The sequence below is a fragment of the Mustela lutreola genome, chromosome 10 (assembly GCF_030435805.1).
Source record: "Mustela lutreola isolate mMusLut2 chromosome 10, mMusLut2.pri, whole genome shotgun sequence".
NCBI classification, from domain to species: Eukaryota; Metazoa; Chordata; class Mammalia; order Carnivora; family Mustelidae; genus Mustela; species Mustela lutreola.
In genome coordinates, this window is record NC_081299.1 from 17,818,709 (window position 1) to 17,838,367 (window position 19,659).

Below are 19,659 nucleotides of genomic sequence, written 5' to 3' on the forward strand. Positions count from 1 at the left end.
GGTCTCTATGAGAGGCCTTGAAGATTCTCAGAAGAGACCAACCTGCTTGAGATCAATGGGGAGGCTTTGGGCTGGTCTCGGAGGACAAGGAAGCCAGTATCTCTGGTGCCCACTCTTCAGGCTCTCTGCTAGGGTTTGTGCACTGCTAAGTGACTTTTGTAGGCAGAACCCTTCCACAGGCCTGGCTTAATCAGCGAGGCTAAGTGATTGGCATTTACTAGAAGCAATTCTCATCCCCTAACATCCATGTCCTCTGAGGCAGAGCTGGGGACCCGGGAGCAACGGTCTCCTGACTCCCAGCCCAGAGCTCGCTCCTCACCCGCCTTCCTCCGTGGCTGTGGGGGCAGGCTGTGGTGTTTGCTCAGAACCTGAGCCCGGGGGCAGAGAGCACAGAAATATTTATTTATATCACGGCCAACCCTGCCTCCTGGAGGCCCCTAATGGGTAGCTCACAGAGAGCTTCAGTTATATAATCCCCAGTTGACACAGCAGGAAGGAGAAGGAACTACATTATAATTATTCCTTTTTTTCTCAGCACTGGACACATTCTGAAGCTGGATAGCTTGACCTTTTCCTCTCTGCTTCTTCCTTCCTCATCTTACTGACCTGGGATCTCCAGGGATCTTGGTGGTTCTAGACCATTCGTTGGTTTTGGCCTCGGTTCTGGTGAGACTGGAGGTTTGGGGGGATCTTCTGGAAGGTGGGGGGTGGGGAGAGAAGGGAATATATTCAAGGGCTGCTTCCTGCCACACACTACACCAGAGGCTTTATACTCATGATCTCTCTCTCTTTTTAATTTTAATTTTAATTAATATACAGTGCAATATTGATTTCTGGAGTAGAATTCAGGGTTTTCATCACTTAACATCCAATACCAATGCACATCACAAATGCTTTCTTTAATACCCATCCCCCATTGAGCCGTTCCCCCACCCACCTCCCTTCATCAACCCTCAGTTTATTCTGTCTCTGTTAAGAGTCTCTTACAGCTTATTTTCCTGTCTCCTTTTTTTTTCTTTTCTCCCTTCCCCATATGTTCATTTGTCTTCTTTCTTAATTTCCCCATAGGTGTGAGATCATAGGGTACTTGTCTTTCTCTGACTTATTTCACTTAGCATAATACCCTCTAGCCTCATCCACGTCATTGCGAATGGCAAGATTTCACTTTTTTCTGATGGCTGAGTAATATTCCATCTCTCACACACACACACACATACACCATATCTTCTTTATCCATTCATAAGTCGATGGACATCTGGGCTCTCTACCCAAACAGCAACCCTAGAGGGAGGTTCTGTTTATTACCTGGATTTTACAGAAAGGAATGGAGGTACAGAGAGGTTAAGTAACTTTCCCAAGGGCACCCAGCAGAGCCAGGTCAGCCTGGCTTTGGTGCTTCTAGTTTTCAGATGCCTCACTCTGATCTGTAATAGGGATTCTTGAGAGAGCAGGGCTGCTGGCTTCTCCCTGTGGAGCAAGTTCCTCTGCCGCTGAGTGCTCTGGCCTTCCCTAGACTCAGCTCCACTGCGCCGGCCCATCCCCTCACCAAATCGTACACTTCCCTTCCTGAATGTGCTCATCCCCACCCCTGCCCGACCCCCATCTCCCCTCCTGCTGTTCCTCCCAGCTAGAATGTCACTCCTCCCTTCTTCACCTTACAAAATCCCGGTAAAATACAATAACAACAATAATAATGAAGCTCGTTCATTGAGCAGGAGCACAGAAGTGTGGTGGTTGACAGCAGGAACTTGGGGTGTTTTGCCTGGGCTCCACCCAGTCCCACCACTTTTGTTGGCTGTGTGATCTCAGGCAAGTTACTTAACCCTTCTGGACCTCAGTTTCTTCATGGGTAAGACAGAGATGACGATACCCACCTCAGTAGGGTTATGGGATGAAAGGAGTTACAAAAATAAAAACTACACGGGGCGCCTGGGTGGCTTCAGTCGGTTAAGCGTCTGCCTTCAGCTCCGGTCCTGATCCCAGAGTCCTGGGATCGAGCCCCATATCAGGCTCCCTGCTCAGCGGGGGAAATCTGCTGCTGCTTCTGACCCTCCCCCCACCCCGTCTTTCTCTCTCTGTCTCAAATAAATAAATAAAATCTTTAAGAAAATTAAAATTAAAAAGTATACAAATAAAAACTTGCAAAGTTTTTAGAAAAATGCTTGGCTCATAAGAACTACTCATTATATGCTTATTCTTAACATCAAACCCTCAAAGCGTGGGGCAGACTCTAAGTCAGATTGCCTGGGTTCACATCCCGTCTCGATCGGTCACCTTGGCCAATTTATTTACCCTCCATGGGTCTCGGTTTCCATATCGAACAAATTTAAAGGCTAATATGCTTTCCACTTCAGGTGGATGAGGTAGGCCAGTAAACATAAAGGACTTAGTAGGGAGCCTGGCACTTAGATCCAGCATCAGCTATTACTGTATTCCTGGGATTCAGACCCAGGTCACTCTGCCCCTCCCACCCAAGAATTTAGTGACCCCATGATGCCACTCAGACTCCACCCCCCACAGCCTGCCCTCCCCACCTCCAACACCTACCTCTCACCCTCTCTCTGAGCTACACAGGCACTCACTCCCCATCTTGTGTCTTTGTGTCTCATCTGCATCACCGCGGCAGCCACATGTGGCGGGAAAGCATGAGCCACGTGATGTGCACGTGACCCTGGCTCAGGATGCAGCCTTTCAGGCGCAATTACTGAACCCCCCGGGGCTCATTCACTTAGCCAGTTTATTTCATTCAGCAACTGGGTGTTCATTCCTGCAATGTTCCAAACAGTTTTCAAAGCCCTAGAGATTCAAAAGGTAAATAAAAATGGACACAGCCCCTGGACTTGTAGACCTCAGTTTCGTACAGGACACAACCATCCGTCAAAGGGAAGATGCTTACTGACCTATGGGGAGACAGGGACACGGAGATGTGAGAGTGCACAGCACAGGGATTTAAAGTGATTCTTTCTTTCTTTCTTTTTTTTTTAAGCGATACTTGGGGTAAAGTATCAGACATGTCAGTAAGGCTCAGCCCATGCAAAGGCCCTGTGGCAGGGATGGGAAGGACTAACAGGGCTGAGCTCAGATGAAGAGGAGACTGGAGTGGTCTACAGGATCAGATACTGCACGGAAGACTTGTTGACTGTTGTAAGTTCTAGTTTGGAGTAGACTTGAAATTTTTAGCAGTTGCTGTGGCTCATCACAAAGGATTGTGGGGGCCCAGGGCAGAGGGAGGCTGGGCCTGTTGGGAAGTTATGGCAGCATCCACAGAAGAAAACACAAGCCTGGGCCTGAGCAGGGAGGGGGATGAGGAGGGAGACAAGAAAGAAAATTTGTAAGGAATGACGATAAATTTGAAAGACTTGAGCGATGAAGGTGTTGGATGGGTGACAAGTTTAGATTTCTGGCTTTGGAAGCTTCAGGGGTTGCTGGTATCATTCCCTGTGATAGGGAACCCCAGATGAGACCAGCTTCTGTGACTGAGAGACTACCTAGGCCCTTGTGAAGCCGGTTGCCTCACCAGGGAAAGCTGCCAAGTCATCACAATGACGACAATAGCTAATTGAGTCACTTGATGGTGACTGTAAGCAGCTAATCGAGGGCAGAATTTGAACCCTGTTTGCCCAGTGCCAGAGCCTCTGTGGTACCACCGCCCACATGCCATTATCTTCGCCTCTCAGTGCCTCCCAGGTGCCAAGAACGGTGCCAGCCGGGCCCTGGGCTGTCAGCTCTGCATGAAAAAGACAAGCGCCCTGTTCTCACAGAGCTTGGGTCTGGGGAGGTGGGTGGGTTCACAAACAAGACAGTCCGAGCCAGCAAAGAGCATTAAAGAGGGTAAGTGAGACAACTCCTGAGGGTAGGGGAAAGGGAAAAAGCTTGGACAGACTGGTGATGTTTAAACTGACACAAGAACATAATTGCCTAATCACATCATAGTTTAGGGTCGTAGGGGCAGGAGGGACAAGCTTCATGAAGTAGCAGTTTGGGGTTTTTTGGGGGAAAACATTGGACATACGTTCTGATGAAGTATAAGTAGGAGTTCACCAGGCAGACAGGATCTGGAAGTCACCCCAGAGAGAAGCACAGGTAGGAGTAGAGGCAAGTAACATTATTGGGTGTGTGTGTGTGTGTGCACGTGTGTGTGTGTGTGTGTGCGCGTGCGCACGCACATGCACAACACCTGGGGCTTAGCATTCCGGAAGTCGGTAAGCTCCATGTAGGACGGCCAGAGTTCAAATCCCAGTGCTCGATTAGCTAATGCCATCATTGTCAAGGGACTCAGTTAACTATTGTCATCATGGAAGTGTAGTCCACAAGCTCCATGTGGGCTCAGATGCTGGGCCTGTATTGTTTCCTTTTTATCTCCACCGCCCAGCACCATCTCCGACAAACAGCACACGATGACTGAATATATATACCAGATGAATGAATGAGTGAACACGTGATTGAGTTAGCAGTGGTAGGAGAGGCAGCAAAGAGAGGAGGACAAAGTGCGAATCAGTGTTGGCCAATGTAATGTTAGGTGTGCCACTGGTGTCATTTTAAATGTTCTAGGAGCTGCATTTTAAAAGAAAAAGAGGGGTGCCTGGGTGGCTCAGTGGGTTAAGCCTCTGCCTTCAGCTCAGGTCATGATCTCAGGGTCCTGGGATGGAGCCCTGCATCGGGCTCTCTGCTCAGCAGGGAACCTACTTCCCCTTCTCTCTCTGCCTGCCTCTCTGCCTACTTGTGATCTCTGTCTGTCAAATAAATAAATAAAATCTTTAAAAAAAAGAGGTGCCTAGGTGGCTCAGTAGGTTAAACGTCAGACTCTTAGTTTCGACTCAGGCCATGATCTCAGGGTCATGGGATCGAGCCCTGCATCAGGCTCTGCGCTGGGTATGGAGCCTGCTTAAGATTCTCTCTCTCTCTCTCTTGTCCTCTCTAAAAGAAAATTTTTTAAAAAGTAAAAAGAAACAAGGTAAGTAAACTTTGAGAATACATTTTATTGAACCCAGCATATCCCAAATATTCTCAAGGAGGTAATCAGTGTTACGACATTGCTAACAAGATATTTTCCATTCTGTTATTTTGTGCTCGGTCTTCGAGATCCCAGGCGTGTTTTACAGGCACAACACATCTCAGGGCACAGCCGCCACATTCCCGGGACTCCACAGGCACAGGGACCTGTGGCTCCCACATTGGAAAGCACACGTCTGAATGGTGTCGGTCGGTGAGAAACCTGCTAGGGAGTCAGGACTTGATTCCTCCAGGCTGATGAGAGGCCACTGGGCGGCCAGACAGAGGAGAGCAAGGGCAGGTTTGTCACTCCTGAGGTCTCTCAGGTGACTGTGTCCTTGATGGCTTGTGAGAGCAGAGAGGCCCCTTCCATCTGCTGCACTGCAGGTGGAGAGTCACATTTGGGGTGAAGGGGGGGAGGGTCTCACTCCACCTGTCTGTGGGGTGACTGGGGTGGAGATGGGATGCTCTCCCCAACTATGAGTCACCCCCTTGGTGAACTCTAGAGCCTGAGACCCCCGCCCTGCACCCCTCTTTCCCGAGGCCATCCATGGCCCCTGAACCGGGAAGGCTTTGGCTGAGCATGGCATGTGCTGTAATTCGTGGGTAAACAGACGAGGCTCTGGGCAGCTGGGCAAGGAAATGAAGCACCTCCACGTGTTTAGCTACAGCCCCACCTGGCCCCACTCCCTTGGGGCCGCCTGGGGACACACGGGCCCACGGAGGCCCACGCTCACACTCACTGCCTGGCCTGTGCTGCTCAGCGCCCCCAGGAGTATGTGGGGGGGGGCTCCCATGCGGGGTGGGGGGGCTCCTAGCTCACCCTTCCCCGCTTCCTACTCGTTTTCCTACTTCCTTGGACTTCAGACTCACACTGCCTTGCACTTTGCGCACACCCTACATGTCTCTTCCACGTTCCCTCTGACTCGGGGGGCGGGAGTGCTGGATGCTGGGAGGCTCCTGGGTGCTGGGAGGTCCCACCCCTGCTTTGGTAGCTCTGTGACTTTGGGTGGGTTACTGGGCCTCTCTGAGCCCCAGTTTCCTTGAGTGTAAGGCAGCAAGTGTGCAATGATGATTAATTGAGGTTGTGCACACAAAGCTGAAACACAATGCTAGGCACAGGGTAGGAGCCCAACAGAGGCGTCCTGCCTGCCTGCTAAGTGTCCATGGTCCCCCAGCCCGGCTCCCTGGGAGCCAGGCCCAACTCACAACACCTGGGGCCCTGGATTCTCCCAGGCTATCAGCCTCAGGACAGGGTTCACCCAGCACTGAAGCTGGGGGGGGTCCGGCAGAGACAGGGCCCCCTGAGCTCAGCTCTGCAGGTGTGAGGTTCTAGGACTCTTCAGTTGCATGGCTGATTCTTCAGTGATGACACTGGGGGCCCCCAGGACGTTGAGGTGGCACCCGGGCCAGGTCAGCCCTGAGAGAACCCGGAAGCAGGACCAGGGCCAGTTTCCCCACTAGGCCCAGCAGTCACAAAACTTAAAAAACTCTTAAGCCCCGCCCCCCCAAGATTTTAACTTCTTTGGAAATCAGGGGAGAAGAAAACCAACTTTTAGAGAGGAAGAAAATGTTTTCCATTTTTTCCTCACATCACCTCATATTTCTTCACATTTTTTCCTCACAACTTTTTTCACATCGGGAAGAAAAATAAAATATTTAAAGCCCATGAGAATTTATTCTGGGGGGAGCACAGAAGTCGTGATGCAGCCCTGACCAGTTCTTCATTCACTCAGATGCTTTTGTTGGCCAGGGCACTTTCTGTCAGTTCTTTTTTTTTTTTTTTTTAAGACTTTATTTATTTATTTGACAGAGAGAGAGATCACAAGTAGGCAGAGAGAGAGGAAGGGAAGCAGGCTCTCTGCTCAGCAGGGGCTCATGTGGGGCTCGATCCCAGGACCCCAGGACCATGACCTGAGCCAAAGGCAGAGGCTTTAACCCACTGAGCCACCCAGGCGCCCCTTTCTGTCAGTTCTTGTTCAAGCCTTACAGTCTGATCCACTGCACACATATCTTGGCTCCCTCTGATGGGGAAAACGAGACTCATGGGAGGTAAATCAGTGGCCCGCGACAGGGGGTTGAGAGGTGACCAAGGTGGGATTTGAGCTGGGGTCCCTCTGAGTCCAAATGCCTTCCTTTATCACAACACACTATTTGCAAATTCCTCATTTTATTTAATCTGGTCCTCACGGCAGTGAGGGTGGCACAGTCATTCCCATTTTAAAGCTGAGGGAACTGAGGCCTGGATTAGAGGAGGAAGTCTCTTGCTCTCGGTGGCTTGCCTAGTCGGTAAGGGTGTCGGGGACTCTCCTCCTAAACGCTCCCTGCAAGCAGAGAGCCCCCTGCAAGCACCCTCACCTGCCCACCCCCGACATGTGGACAAGGTGGGGCCTGGCGCTGCCACCTTAGAGGGTGGGGAGCAAAGAGAGGCAGCGGGCCAAAGACCAGAGGGAAGGTTTAAAAGAAACCATGGGTTCCCCCAGACAAATGCCCCTCTGTAGCTCTAGGCCTGTTGTGACTGGCGAGGGGCCAGCTCTCACCGCGGCAGCTTAAACGGCTGGGGTGGTTTCCCCACCTCCTGTCCTCTCGGCAGGCCAGTGCCTGCCAGGCCCGGGCTTGGGCAGGAAAGGGCAGGGGTGTTCCCTCTGGAATGGAGGGTGTGGGAGGCCAGCAAGATTTGGGAAGGGCGAGGGGCCATGTCCTGAACCAAACTTGCGGCTGGGCATGTCACAAGATGGAAGGCGCATAAGACGGAGGTCACTGGGTCCCCGCTGTGTGTTTTGCAGGACAACATACCAAAGTCCAGACAGAACAAAGGACTTGCCCAAGGTCACGCAGCAAGGACGTAGCAGAGATACTCCTAACTTCCAGCCCAGGGTGCTTACTTCCTGCACAGGCCTCCCTGTCTGTGTTGAATAGCTAAGATGGCGAGCTCCGCAGATCAGGCAAGAAGGTCACACGTTAAAATTACAGAGTAAGGACTAGGTTTCTTCGAATTCCATGTACAAGGGCAGATACCCCAGACAGCATCTACATCCTAAACACGTTCATTACAAACACTTTGAGGTCAGCCAAGTGCTTGGAAAAGGCAGAGGGAGAGACAGAATCAAAAGTGAGACCATTGGAAGGTTGGTTTTAGGGACGAATGCAATTTACGGGAGTCTCTAAGAGGACAGTGGTCTTGGTTCTTAAAGGCAATGATGAGCCCCCCCCAAAGCACTGGGAGGTGGGGTACTTGGTTCCCGCAGGTTGCTGGTTCCCATTTGGGTTTGGTGTTTGCCCTGCTCTCTCACCCCCAATTCCCCCCCCAGAAGTTTACAGTTGCCAGGTCCATGGGGTTCCAAACTCAGTTTCATCTATGTGTTTGTGCTCTGATGGACGACAGTTGGTAGCAGCTCAGAAACCCCAGTCTGTGCCTTCTAGAAACGTCATGCCACGCAGCAGGTGGCACCTGAGCTGAGGGCAGTGTGAGAGCCAGGTGGGGTCTCCCCGATGGCCCACCAGCTCACTTCCTCTAGGTTTGGTTTGGTTCTTTCTTTTGTTGTCATTGATCTTGTTTTAGATCAATCAACGAGGAGTTCTCGAAACCGTACCAAATTAACTATCAATGAAACAACATCTCTCCATACCCCCTGGGTGCCTCGCTGGCCCTCAGTTTCCCTCTGGGTAAGGAGAAAGGGCTGTGGACTCTGTAGTTTTTAGACTGACTCCCACGGAGTCCTGTGACCGCAAGGAGTTGCCTCCCAGGACCACCACCACAGGGGGCGGTGAATGAGAAATTGGGTGGGGGAGGTGGTTCAGAGGGAGGTATTTGGTTCCATAAGGCTTTGGGGAAGCTTCCTTTTCTATCATAAATTCATTCCCCAGACTTTTCCAGAGAACAGTAGATCTTTCAGTTTGGACCAACACATCAGAATATCTGCCAGTTTCCCTTTTTCTGGCCTCTGTTGTCCCCTGAGTCAGACTGTGACCCGCCCCGCCCGGGCTCCCCCTGAGGCCCTGGATCCCCTGAAATTCCACGCCTAGTTCGTTCCTCTGCTTTAGTGGGGCCTGTCCTCCAGGAGCTTCCCCGGGGAAAGGTGCCTGGGTGGGAGGGATTTTTTTTTTCATTTGGAGCTTCGCATGCCAGAAAACGTCCTTCTACCTTTCCACTCAATGTTTAGTTTGGCTTACTGTACACTTCTGGCTGGAAATTATTTTCCCTCAGAACTTTGGAGAGTTGTCTCAGAGCTCCTAGTGCTGCTGATAAATTCTCCTCTCATCTGATTGTGGGTCCTTTTATTTGCATTTGACCCTATTCAAACAAACAAACAAACCTAGGGAGGTGTATGAGATACTTAACGCTCAACGTTCTGAAAAGACATGATGATGAGCCCTACTGTGGGTCGTCCTTACTGTTCTGGGGACTCAGAGAGTCCTTTCATTCTGGAAGCTCCTGGTCTACATTTCTGGGAAATTTTCCGGGATTCTTTGATAATGTCCTCTCTTCGATTTTCTCTTTTTTAATCATTTCTGGAATTCTTATTAAGAGAATGTGGGACCTCCAGGAGCAATCTGTTCTGACCTACTTTTATCTTTTTCGTTTCATTTTCTGAGAGATTTTCTCATCTTCCAACCCTTCTATTAAAGTTTCTGTTTGGCCAGGCTTTTCTTATTTATTTCTTGGCACCCTTTCTTGTTTTCAGAATATTCTTTTCTTACAGCACCCTGATTTGCTTTATAGATGCGGGGTCTTACCTCTCTGAGAACAAGGACATTTTCTTCTGCCTTTAGTTCCGTCTGTTTGTTTTAAATGCCTCCAGCTGTTCATTTGTTTTGTTTGCTGTCTGTTCATTTGTTCGAGGCCCTTGGTCTATTGGCCCTTGGTTATCTTTTTGTTTAAGACTAAGGCACCTCAGGGGTACCTGCTCGGCTCAGTGGGTTAAAGCCTCTGCCTCTGGCTCAGGTCCTGGGATCGAGCCCAAATCCGGCTTCCTGCTCAGTGGGGAGCCTGCCTCCCTTTCTCTTTCTCTGCCTGCCTCTCTGCCTACTTGTGATTTCTGTCAAATACATAAATAAATAAAAATTTTAAATTATTGAAAAAAAAAGAGTAAGGCACTACAAAGCTCATTTATTTATTTTTTTTTGAAAGATTTTATTTATTTGAGAGAGAGAGTGAGAGCCTGTGCATGAGTTGGTGGGGGGCAGTGGGCAGAGAGTGGGAGATGCAGGCTCCCTGCTGAGCAGGGAGCTGGATGCGGGGCTCAATCCCAGGACCCCAAGATCATGACCTGAGCCAAAGGCAGACACCTAACCGGCTGAGCCATCCAGTTGCTCCTAAAAAGCTTATTTAAAAAAAAATTTTCCTGAGGTGCTCTGGTTAGGGGGTGGGGGGCTTGTCAACTAGTAACCTCATTGGCTGATTGGTGAGAACCTGGTCCTTTCATGGAGGCTCCTGTAACTTCCATCAGTATCTAGTCTGTTCTCTTTGGCTGGTCAGTCTCCCCAGCCCCTCTCTAATTTCCTGCTTAGAGGTTAAGCCTGGCTGCCTCAGTTCAGGCCCAAGGGTCTCAGGGGACAGGGTGAGCCCCTCACTGCATGATTTAGACTTTCCCTCAGCCCCATTCCCAGCCAGGAATGAACCCCCACCAGTGCTAGGTTTCTTTCAGAGATCGGAGTCCTGAAGTCAGCTGTGCCCTGAATCACTTGGGGATCTTGTACGAGGCTGATTCAGGTCCAGATTCTTGTCTAGTGTTCCTGACGTGGCCTGAGAGTCTGCATTGCTAACAAGATGCTCAGAGCCGCTGATGCTGCTGACCCAAGGGCCACATTTTGGACAGTCAGGGTCTAGAGCAGTGCTGGACGCATTCTAGAACTGCACTCACCAATAGAGGGCCACAAGGCATGGGAAATAGTCAGCACTTGAAATGTGGCTGGTGGGAGTAAGGCACTAAAATGTATTGTTTTATTTAACTTACTTTTCCCTTAAATGTAGGCGGCCATGTGTGGCTGTGATGTTGGACAGTGCAAGTCTAACTCCTGATTCACTCTCTGTAGAGACGGATTTACCCGATCGTGCAGGACGAGGAGGCCTGTGGCCAGGAGGACGAGGTCAGGGGCTGGCTGGGCTGGAGCTGAGCTGCTCCTCTTAAAGACTTGTGTCTTCCTTTTTTCAGCCCCACATGGCACCTGACTTTGGGGAGCACCTGTTGCCCCCCGTTCATGAGCTTTCCTGAGCTTCAACATGATCCGCTTTTACAGGTTCCTCCCCCGCACCCTACAGGTTTCACTAGGCCTCTGCCTTTTCCAGGCTGCAGAATCAATACGAAAGCATCAGCGTGTCCAGCTTTCAAACCTGGAACGGCCTCTCTCCAGTGTGGTTTCTTCTCTCCTTTCCCTTTGGCCATGAGGATGTATACACCTTGATTCCTCTACTGTCTTCTGCGGGGGTCTGGGGAGGATGCAGAAATGAATGCTGGTTGTCCCTCCATCTACTAGGCGTAACCCTCTGCAACGTCTCTTTTGTTTTTAAAGATTTTATTATTTTAAGTAATCAAGTGGGGCTCGAACTCACGACCCCAAGATCAAGAGTCACAGGGTCCACTGATGAAGCCAGCCAGGTGCCTCCCCCCTTTGCAGCTTTTAAAAAGATAAAAATGGTTTTGGGGCGCCTGGGTGGCTCAGTTGGTTGAGCATCTAACTCTTGATTTCAGTTCGGGTCAGGAGATCGAACCCCACATCTGCTAGGCATGGAATCAGCTTGAGAGTCTCTCCCTCTCCTCTGCCCCTCCCCCTCTTCATGCCCACAATCTCTTTTTCTTCTCTCTCTCAAATAAATAACTTAATTAAAAAAAAAATAGTTCCCAAACTTTGTTTTTTCCCGGGATGATGCAACACTGAATTTGTTCTTTCATCTGTCATTTTCCTATGGGCCGGGATATTTGTCGTGCCCAGGAGCCTAGAGAAACCATCCCTAAGTCACTGCCGAGCCTGAGGGCTGCTGGAAGAAGTCAAAGGCTCTGCCTGTCTGAGGAGAAAGAGCCTGGCTAACCCACTCAATGTGGTTTCTTGATTCTGTAAAGGGACTGGGGTGCTCGGGCGGGGTCGGACCGCTGACCGCCTCCTCCCCCAGCAGAGCCGAGCAGAGCAGGGAGAGCATTTATAAGACTGAAGATTTTCTACTTTGGCAGAGAGGAGATTTGGAAAGGGGAAATTGAGACTGGTTATCAGTTAACTAACAAATCACACAGATGGGTGGAGGCTGGGCTGAGCAGGCCCTTCAGGACAGAGAACTACAGACGGATGTACTTGAAGCTTAGGTTGGAGGTAGGTGCTAAGGCTTATGGGAAACAGCTTGCGTGGTAATGGGGGTGGGGGAGAGTCAAGCCTGCCCAGTTGTCACCCCACACCCACTCCCATGCCCCCAACAACCAGCTCACACGCAGAGCTGTGCCCCCAGCTAGCTGGCCCAGGGTCTCCGGGACCCTTTTGTTGCTCCTCTCACAGCACTTCTCCCATACTCCCTCCCGCTGGGTGCTGGTACCCTCAGCTCCCTGGGTATGTGATCTACCTTCGAATCCCCCACAACAGCGGGATAGGCCTTGTCAGGCTCGTTGGAGGAGGTGGGAGTGGATTGAGTACAAACCTTGGGGTCAGTGAGATGAGAGTCGAAATCTACCATGTGTGAGGCTGAGTGATGACCCCCAGCAGTATCCACATCCTAATCCCCCAAAACTGGGACCCTGTCCCCTTAATGGCAAAGAGGAGTTTGCGGGTGTGATGAAATTAAGGGTTATGAGATGGGGAGATGATCCTGGGTTACCCAGGTATGGCCAATGTAATCACGAAAATCCCGTAGGGAGGCCAGAGAACCAGAGAGAAGGAGGCATCATGATGGAAGCAGAGGTCAGAGACACAGACACAGGAAGATGCTATACCGTGAGCTTGGAGGTCAAGGTGGACAATGGGGCCTTGGGCCAAGGAATGCTGGTGACCTGCCTAAGCTAGAACAGACAAGGAAACAGATTCTCTTCTAGAAGCTCCAAAAGGAACACAGCCAGGCCAACACCTCAATTTTAGCCCAGTGATGCTGATTTTAGGCTTCTGACCTCTGAAATGCTAAGAAAAGCAATTTTTTGTTGTTTTTAGTCACTTCGTGTGTGGTGATTTGTTACGCAGTCCTAGGAAATGAATGCCTCCTAGCTCTGCCTTGTATTAGCCCAGAGACCCCGGGCCAGTTACCTGCCCTCTCTGAGTCTCACTTCTCTCAGCGGGAAAATAGAGGTTACATGTGAAGAACTCAGCATGGTAGCAGGTACTCAGCAGGCCCTGGATGGACGGGCCGTGGTCCTGTTTGCAGTCACCGTTTGCAATCACCGTCCCCGTCTCTGCCGACCTTCTGTCCACAGATGTAAGTACAGACTAGACATTTTCTTTGTTGTCTAGACATTTTTGGGGTAGAAAAGATAGGGAACTGTTGCCAGGCCTCTAGTTCTTCTCCAGCCTGGGGCGATTTGCCTCCCTGAGGACACTCAGCACGCCTAGAGACCTGGGGGTGCTCTGGCAGCTCATGGGCAGAGATGGGGGATCCTGCCTTTCCCAGGGTGGTCCCCACAGCACAGAATTACAAAATATTGGGGACTGAGTGGCTCAGTGCGTTAAAGCCTCTGTCTTCAGCTCAGGTCAGGATCCCAGGGTCCTGGGATCAAGCCCCGCATCAGGCTCTCTGCTCAGCAGGGAGCCTGCTTCCTCCTCTTTCCTCTCTCCTCTCTGCCTGCCTCTCTGCCTACTTGCGATCTCTGTCTGTCAAATAAATAAATAAAATCTTAAAAAAAAAAAAAAAAAAAAAAAGAAGAGGGGTGCCTGGGTGGCTCAGTGGGTTAAGCCGCTGCCTTCGGCTCAGGTCATGATCTCAGGGTCCTGGGATCGAGTCCCGCATCGGGCTCTCTGCTCAGCGGGGAGCCTGCTTCCCTCTCTCTCTCTCTCTCTGCCTGCCTCTCCATCTACTTGTGATTTCTCTCTGTCAAATAAATAAATAAAATCTTAAAAAAAAAAAAAAAAAAAAAAAGAAGAGGGGTGCCTGGGTGGCTCAGTGGGTTAAGCCGCTGCCTTCGGCTCAGGTCATGATCTCAGGGTCCTGGGATCGAGTCCCGCATCGGGCTCTCTGCTCAGCGGGGAGCCTGCTTCCCTCTCTCTCTCTCTCTCTGCCTGCCTCTCCATCTACTTGTGATTTCTCTCTGTCAAATAAATAAATAAAATCTTAAAAAAAAAAAAAAAAAGAAGAAGAAGAAGAATTCCATACAGGCTTCTTTTAAAAAAAAAGAAGAATTACGAAATGTGAACGGTAAACGGGGCCGTGGCCCAGGAACCCTGCCACCCTCTGGATGTTTGTCGTACCTCTTGGGCTCACAACATCAACAAGGAGAAAGAGGAGTGAGCACAGTCCTGGCCCAGCAGAGTTGTGGACCCCCAGAGCATCCCCAGGAATATACCTTACCTCCTGGGAGGTTTGGCTGCTGTGAGCAATCTCAAGGTGGAAGGTCCAAGTTTGATCCTCAGCTCCTGCCCTCTCTTGCTATGAGACTTTGGGCAAGTCACTTAACCTCTCTGAGCCTATTGTCTGTCAGCAAAGTGGCCATAAAACAACCTACCTTGTGTTAAGAGCAACCGTGTCGAAGCCCAGTGCCTAGCGCTGTGTTAGCATCTTAAACTGTCACTCCCCGTCCTGACGGCGTGTCAAGGGAGAATTCTTTCCCTCCAACCTATTCCTTTAAGGGCATCAACTTTTTAACCTTTTAACCTTTCTCTCCCTTGGGGTCAGTGGGACACATGCAGGCTTACATGAGCCTTCAGGTGGAGTTTGAGGACTCTTGGGAGCTGGCTGTTGGCTTGCAAGGGCGAGACCCAGGGGCAAATGGAAGCCGCGGGTCACATTCCAGCTCTCGGTCAGTCTCTGCCACAACGCCCACAGGTCTTCTTCCTGCCGACTCCTGGCACGGCCTGTGCTGCCCTTTTGGCACCAGGCACAAATCTGCCTTGTGACTGCTTTCATCTGGGATTTCTATTTATATCTCTCAGTACAGGGAACTTATCAGGCTTGCGTCTTGGCTGGAAGCTCTTTGAGGGCACCTCTCGTTAGAATGTGGGCCCAAAAATCAGAAATAAAGGATGTTCAAGCCATTGACAGGGCAGGTCATTAAGACTTGATAGATGTGGTGGATCTGAAACCTGAGCTTCCGGATGCAAAGGCCCCTGCTTTTTCCAAAGGACTTCACTATGACATTGATCAGGCCCCTCAGTCATCAGGGCTGGGCTAGGCAGGGTTGGGGGGGGGCAGGGATCCCCACTCAGTATTGACTGGAGGAAAGAATCTTTTTTTTTTTTTTAAGATTTTTATTTATTATTTGACAGAGATCACAAGTAGGCAGAGAGAGGAAGTGAAGTGGCTTCCCACTGAGCAGAGTGGCGCATGCGGGGCTCGATCCCAGGACCCTGGGATTATGACCTGAGCTGAAGGCAGAGGCTTTAATAAACCACTGAGCCACCCAGGCACCCCTGGAGGAAAGAATCTTAAAGGAAACAATTCCAGGAGCTCCTGGGTGGCTCAGTCAATTAAGCGTCTGCCTTCAGTTCAGGTCATAATCTGGGGTCCTGGAATTGAGCCCCACGTTGGGCTCCCTGTGAGAAGCCTGCTTCTCCCTCCGCCTCTGCCCCTGACCTCCCCCCGACCCCCGCAACACTCACTTGCTCTCTCCCTCTGTCTCTCTCAAATTAAATCTTTTTTTAAAAAGAAAACAATTCCATTCCAGTTAGGTATCTATGGCATGCTCTTACCCTCTCCATCCAGCAAGCCCTGCAAGCCCCGTGCTCTACCAGTCCCATGAGGATTTTTGCCTTCCTGGCAGAGGTTTTACTATTCCTCAGTGGAAATGGAAGAGAAGGTTGAACCCTCCAGAAATTCTAGTGAATCCCTCTTCAAATCCCCTCCTTGGGACATAGTTTCATGGTCTGATTTTCTGACTTCCCTGTTCATATAGAGTTTGACCATATCAGCAAACACTTGACCAGGTAGAGAACTGGGAGCTCAAGGTCCAAGGAGAGCAGGGAGAGCACAGACTGAGGATAGAAAAGCAAGAAGAGGGGCTAGGAACTGACCTTGACCATTCACCCACCACCCATCAGGCACCATGCTGGGTAATTATAGCTCCCTGATTGTCACAACCTTACAAGATAGCACGCTATCCTTACAAATGAAAACACTGAAGCCTAAAAAGTGCCTCAGCTCATAGAGCTAGCTGGTCAGAGATGAGGTCAAGATCAAAACCCAGGTCTCCCTGACCCCAGAGCCCTCGCTGGGTCATGACCTCCTAGACAGCGTGCTCTGTCACAACACTACCAGGAGGTCTCGAGATCCACCCAGGAGGAACTGGACTTGCTCTCCTGAGGGCCCATACCAATGAGGTCAAGGCTAACAGGGGCCAGTGCAAAGTCTTACACTTAAGTTCAAAATGACATTTGCACAGGAGTGTAATGGAGACCTGGTTACTGGGCAGCAGCTGATCGTAATATTGTCCCGTCATAACGTGGCTGCTGTTGCCTTGTATTTCCAAAGCACTTTGAAGTTTAGAATGCCCTTCCACTTACCGAACTCAGAGCTTTGATGGACCATAAACAAGCATGAGAGTAAGTCTGGAAAAGGTTTGGGAGTATACCAATAGGGTGTGTATGCTGCAACAGCCTGTAAGGTAAAGAGCTATTTGTTTGCATTAATCCAGTGGAATATCAGTAGACTTTGGGCTCAGCCACTGTTCTAAATGTATTACACGTTTGATCTCTGTTAATTCTCACAACCCATGTTGCACAGATCAGAAACCAAGAGGGGAAGAAAGTCCGACCAAGGTCACAGAGCTAAAATTCAGGCTTAGGTCTGAGAAGTATCAAGACAAATGTCCTTCTGGACATTTCAGCCCCCCCACCCCACCCCAGAGATAGGGGTCCCATTTGGGGTGCTGTATTTAACAGGGACGTTAACACACAGAGTAATGATCTCACAAAGGACACGATCATTGTAAAGATTGTTTGAAGGAGCTTAGTATATTTGTCCTGGAGGAGAAAATGATCAGAGAACATATCATTGCTGTTTTCATGGGCGTAAAGCTCCTTTCTTTAGAAATAGGTTGGGTTCCCAGGACGTGTACCAACCGTTTGTTGGTTAGTGTAAACGGGATAAACTGTAGCCAGCTGCTGGCGCCACCTACTGGTGGGAGGTAAAATTGATGGGCTGACTGGGGCCGCTGTCGCTGTTCATCCCTGAAGCTTGGTTTCACCTTTCTTACACAGAAGTGCTCAAATCTGGTGGGTTGTGCATAAGACGCAGCATATGTACCTTTATGGCAAGAGAATTAGGACCAATGGGTGAAAATTGTAAGGAAGGATATTTTGGTTTTGACATGAAGTTTAGTTTTCTGAAAAAAATCTACAAAACTCTAGGGGCTGATTGGGAGTAGTGAGGTTCATGTCTGTGGGAGAAACCAATTCATGCTGAATCTCCCAAGGTTTGGGCAATGGGAAGAAATCAATCCCAGTGTTTTGGTGGGTCTGGGGTCTTCCTGGGTTACCTACTCTGAGTTACAGTTGGCCGTTTGAGTGGGGATCTGCCAGTGTTGGTAGCATCTTTGTTGTCTTATCCAGGGAGGAACTTCTAGGGTTCCAAGGAGACCGAGCAGTGGGGGAGATACTTGGAAGAGGTGAGATCTGGGAATGTTTATCTTCCAGATACGGCTTGAACATTTGACCAAGGGATAGGCAGAGAGGAGTGACTCAGGGGGTAAATGGTCCTGACCTTCCATCACTTCCCAGACTGACCTCCCACACAGGACCATTTGTAAACAACCCAGGGGAACAACAGTTCCTTGTAGATTCTGTAAATGCGATTAAGGCTGAAGACAGAGGCTGAAGACAGAGGTTCAGAGTGTGGCTGAGAGCAGGGACCAGTCAGACAGGACCGGTCAGGGGTCTGGGGCAGAGCTGAGCCCCAGCCTATGTGGGTTTTCTCATCAAAGCTTTGCGGATTCAGGGCCTGGGTGCCAGGCCATTTGTGTCTTGCACATTCCCCGGGAGGCTGTCCAGTGAGGATATGCGGAGAAGGGGCCATGGGGTAGGACAGACCCTGGCACAAATCCTAGCATGACACTCCGTTAGCCTTGTGAGTCTAGGTTGATTACTTCTGTACTGTGAGCCTCAGCTTTTTCATCTGTAGAAGGAGCAGTGATTCCACGTTCCTTACCTGAGAGGTATGAGGATTTAATGAGACCTTTTTCATAGAGCACTGAGTACCATGTTGGCACATAATTTATTATTATTATTATTATTATTATTTATTATTATTAAATTAACCTCTGTTAGTGAAAACCATTCCCACTCTCCCTGCCCCCTCCTTGCTTTTCTGTGGCCATGGATCTGGTGACAGACACATTGGATACTGAAAAGCCCTTGCTGGGCCTCACTTGGTTAACAGGAATGGCTGGGTCCCACACATGAAAACACCCACAGCCTTGGCCGTCAATGTCCCACCGCCCTCCCTCCCACCTTCCCTGATGGGGCAGGAACAGAGATGTGATTGAGAGCCTTTGGGGCCTGACATAAGGCAAGATATACTCTGAGATGACTCACTGTTCCCTCAGAAAGAATAGCCTGCCCGTCCGAAAGGAGGTCTGCACCCAGAACTAGGCCCCCTCGAGGTCACCTTGAAGGGTCTGCGGAGGAATCTGTGTCCTGGTGGCCTTGGGCAGCTGCGTTACTGGTCAGTGTGTGTGTGTGTATGTGTGTGTGTGTGTGTGTGTGCGCGCGCGCGCGTGCACACACGCATTTTTCCATTGTAACCTGTCAGGAGCCCCTCTAGACACACAGGTACGAGCAGCAGATTGGTGAAGTGGGCTTTGAAGTTTGCAGGCCCAGGTACATAGGCCAGCTCTGCATCTTCCAGACTGTGTAAGCGGGCAGAGAAAGCTTTAGAGTCCCAAACCTTGGGGTCCTCCTCTGATCCAGGGGAGGGGAAACCCTATTTTACATGGCCTTTGCTAATTAAATCAAAGCATGGATTAAAAAAGAAAATGCCTGGCCCAAGGTCTTGGCACGGAGTGGGCACTTGGGTGATGGTGTCTATCATTTTTGTGCATGTTGGTCCAAAGGAGATGTGTCCCCCAGGCAGGGTTTAGCCTTATCAGTGACGATGCCATGCCTCTCTCACTAAGTGACCCTGGATCAGTGGCTATTTGTCTCTCTTGTTCTGTTTTTAAAAGGAATTGAATTAAAAACAGTATTTATGGGTCTTCTCAGATTAATATTGGTGTGGGTAGAAGCAGATGGTTTAGGCAAATGCATCATAAAACTCTTTACGATCAGATGGGGGAATGATGGGCAGTGGGGGGCAGGTGCCTCTCCTTCTTGGGAGTAGCAGTGGGGGCAGGGGTTGGGGGAGACTTTCATTCCATATTGTCATATGGGTCCTAATTTATTTTTATAGAAAGAATTTTTTCTTGTTTTGAGCTCCAGAGAGCCACCTGGCTCTGAGTTCAGCAAATATTTGCTATTATCCTCACCCCCATCCCCCAAATACTCAGAGCTGCCATTTATCAAGCACTGAAAGCACTTTCCATACTTAACCTTGAACCCTCAGCTCCCTTGGGA

At 50.0% G+C, this 19,659-nt stretch overlaps 1 protein-coding gene across 7 annotated transcripts in view; it reads left to right on the forward strand.

Annotated features, from left to right (window-relative positions):
- The window catches only part of NCMAP (non-compact myelin associated protein), a 41,848-nt gene that overhangs the window by 10,771 nt on the left and 11,418 nt on the right, over nt 1–19,659 (forward strand). The window contains exons 1-2 of one of the 7 annotated variants that reach the window (XM_059136848.1): nt 13,363–13,381; nt 18,654–18,772. The exons of 2 other annotated variants lie outside the window; for them this stretch is intronic. Coding sequence is in view for 1 of the 5 variants with exons in the window: in XM_059136843.1 (XP_058992826.1) it covers nt 13,380–13,381 (2 nt within the window). In the remaining 4 variants the exon portion in view is untranslated. Of the gene's footprint in view, nt 1–3,122; nt 3,145–13,341; nt 13,382–18,635; nt 18,773–19,659 lie in introns of those variants that run through there. 4 more of the 7 variants (XM_059136850.1, XM_059136843.1, XM_059136847.1 and 1 more) reach the window with 4 other exon arrangements.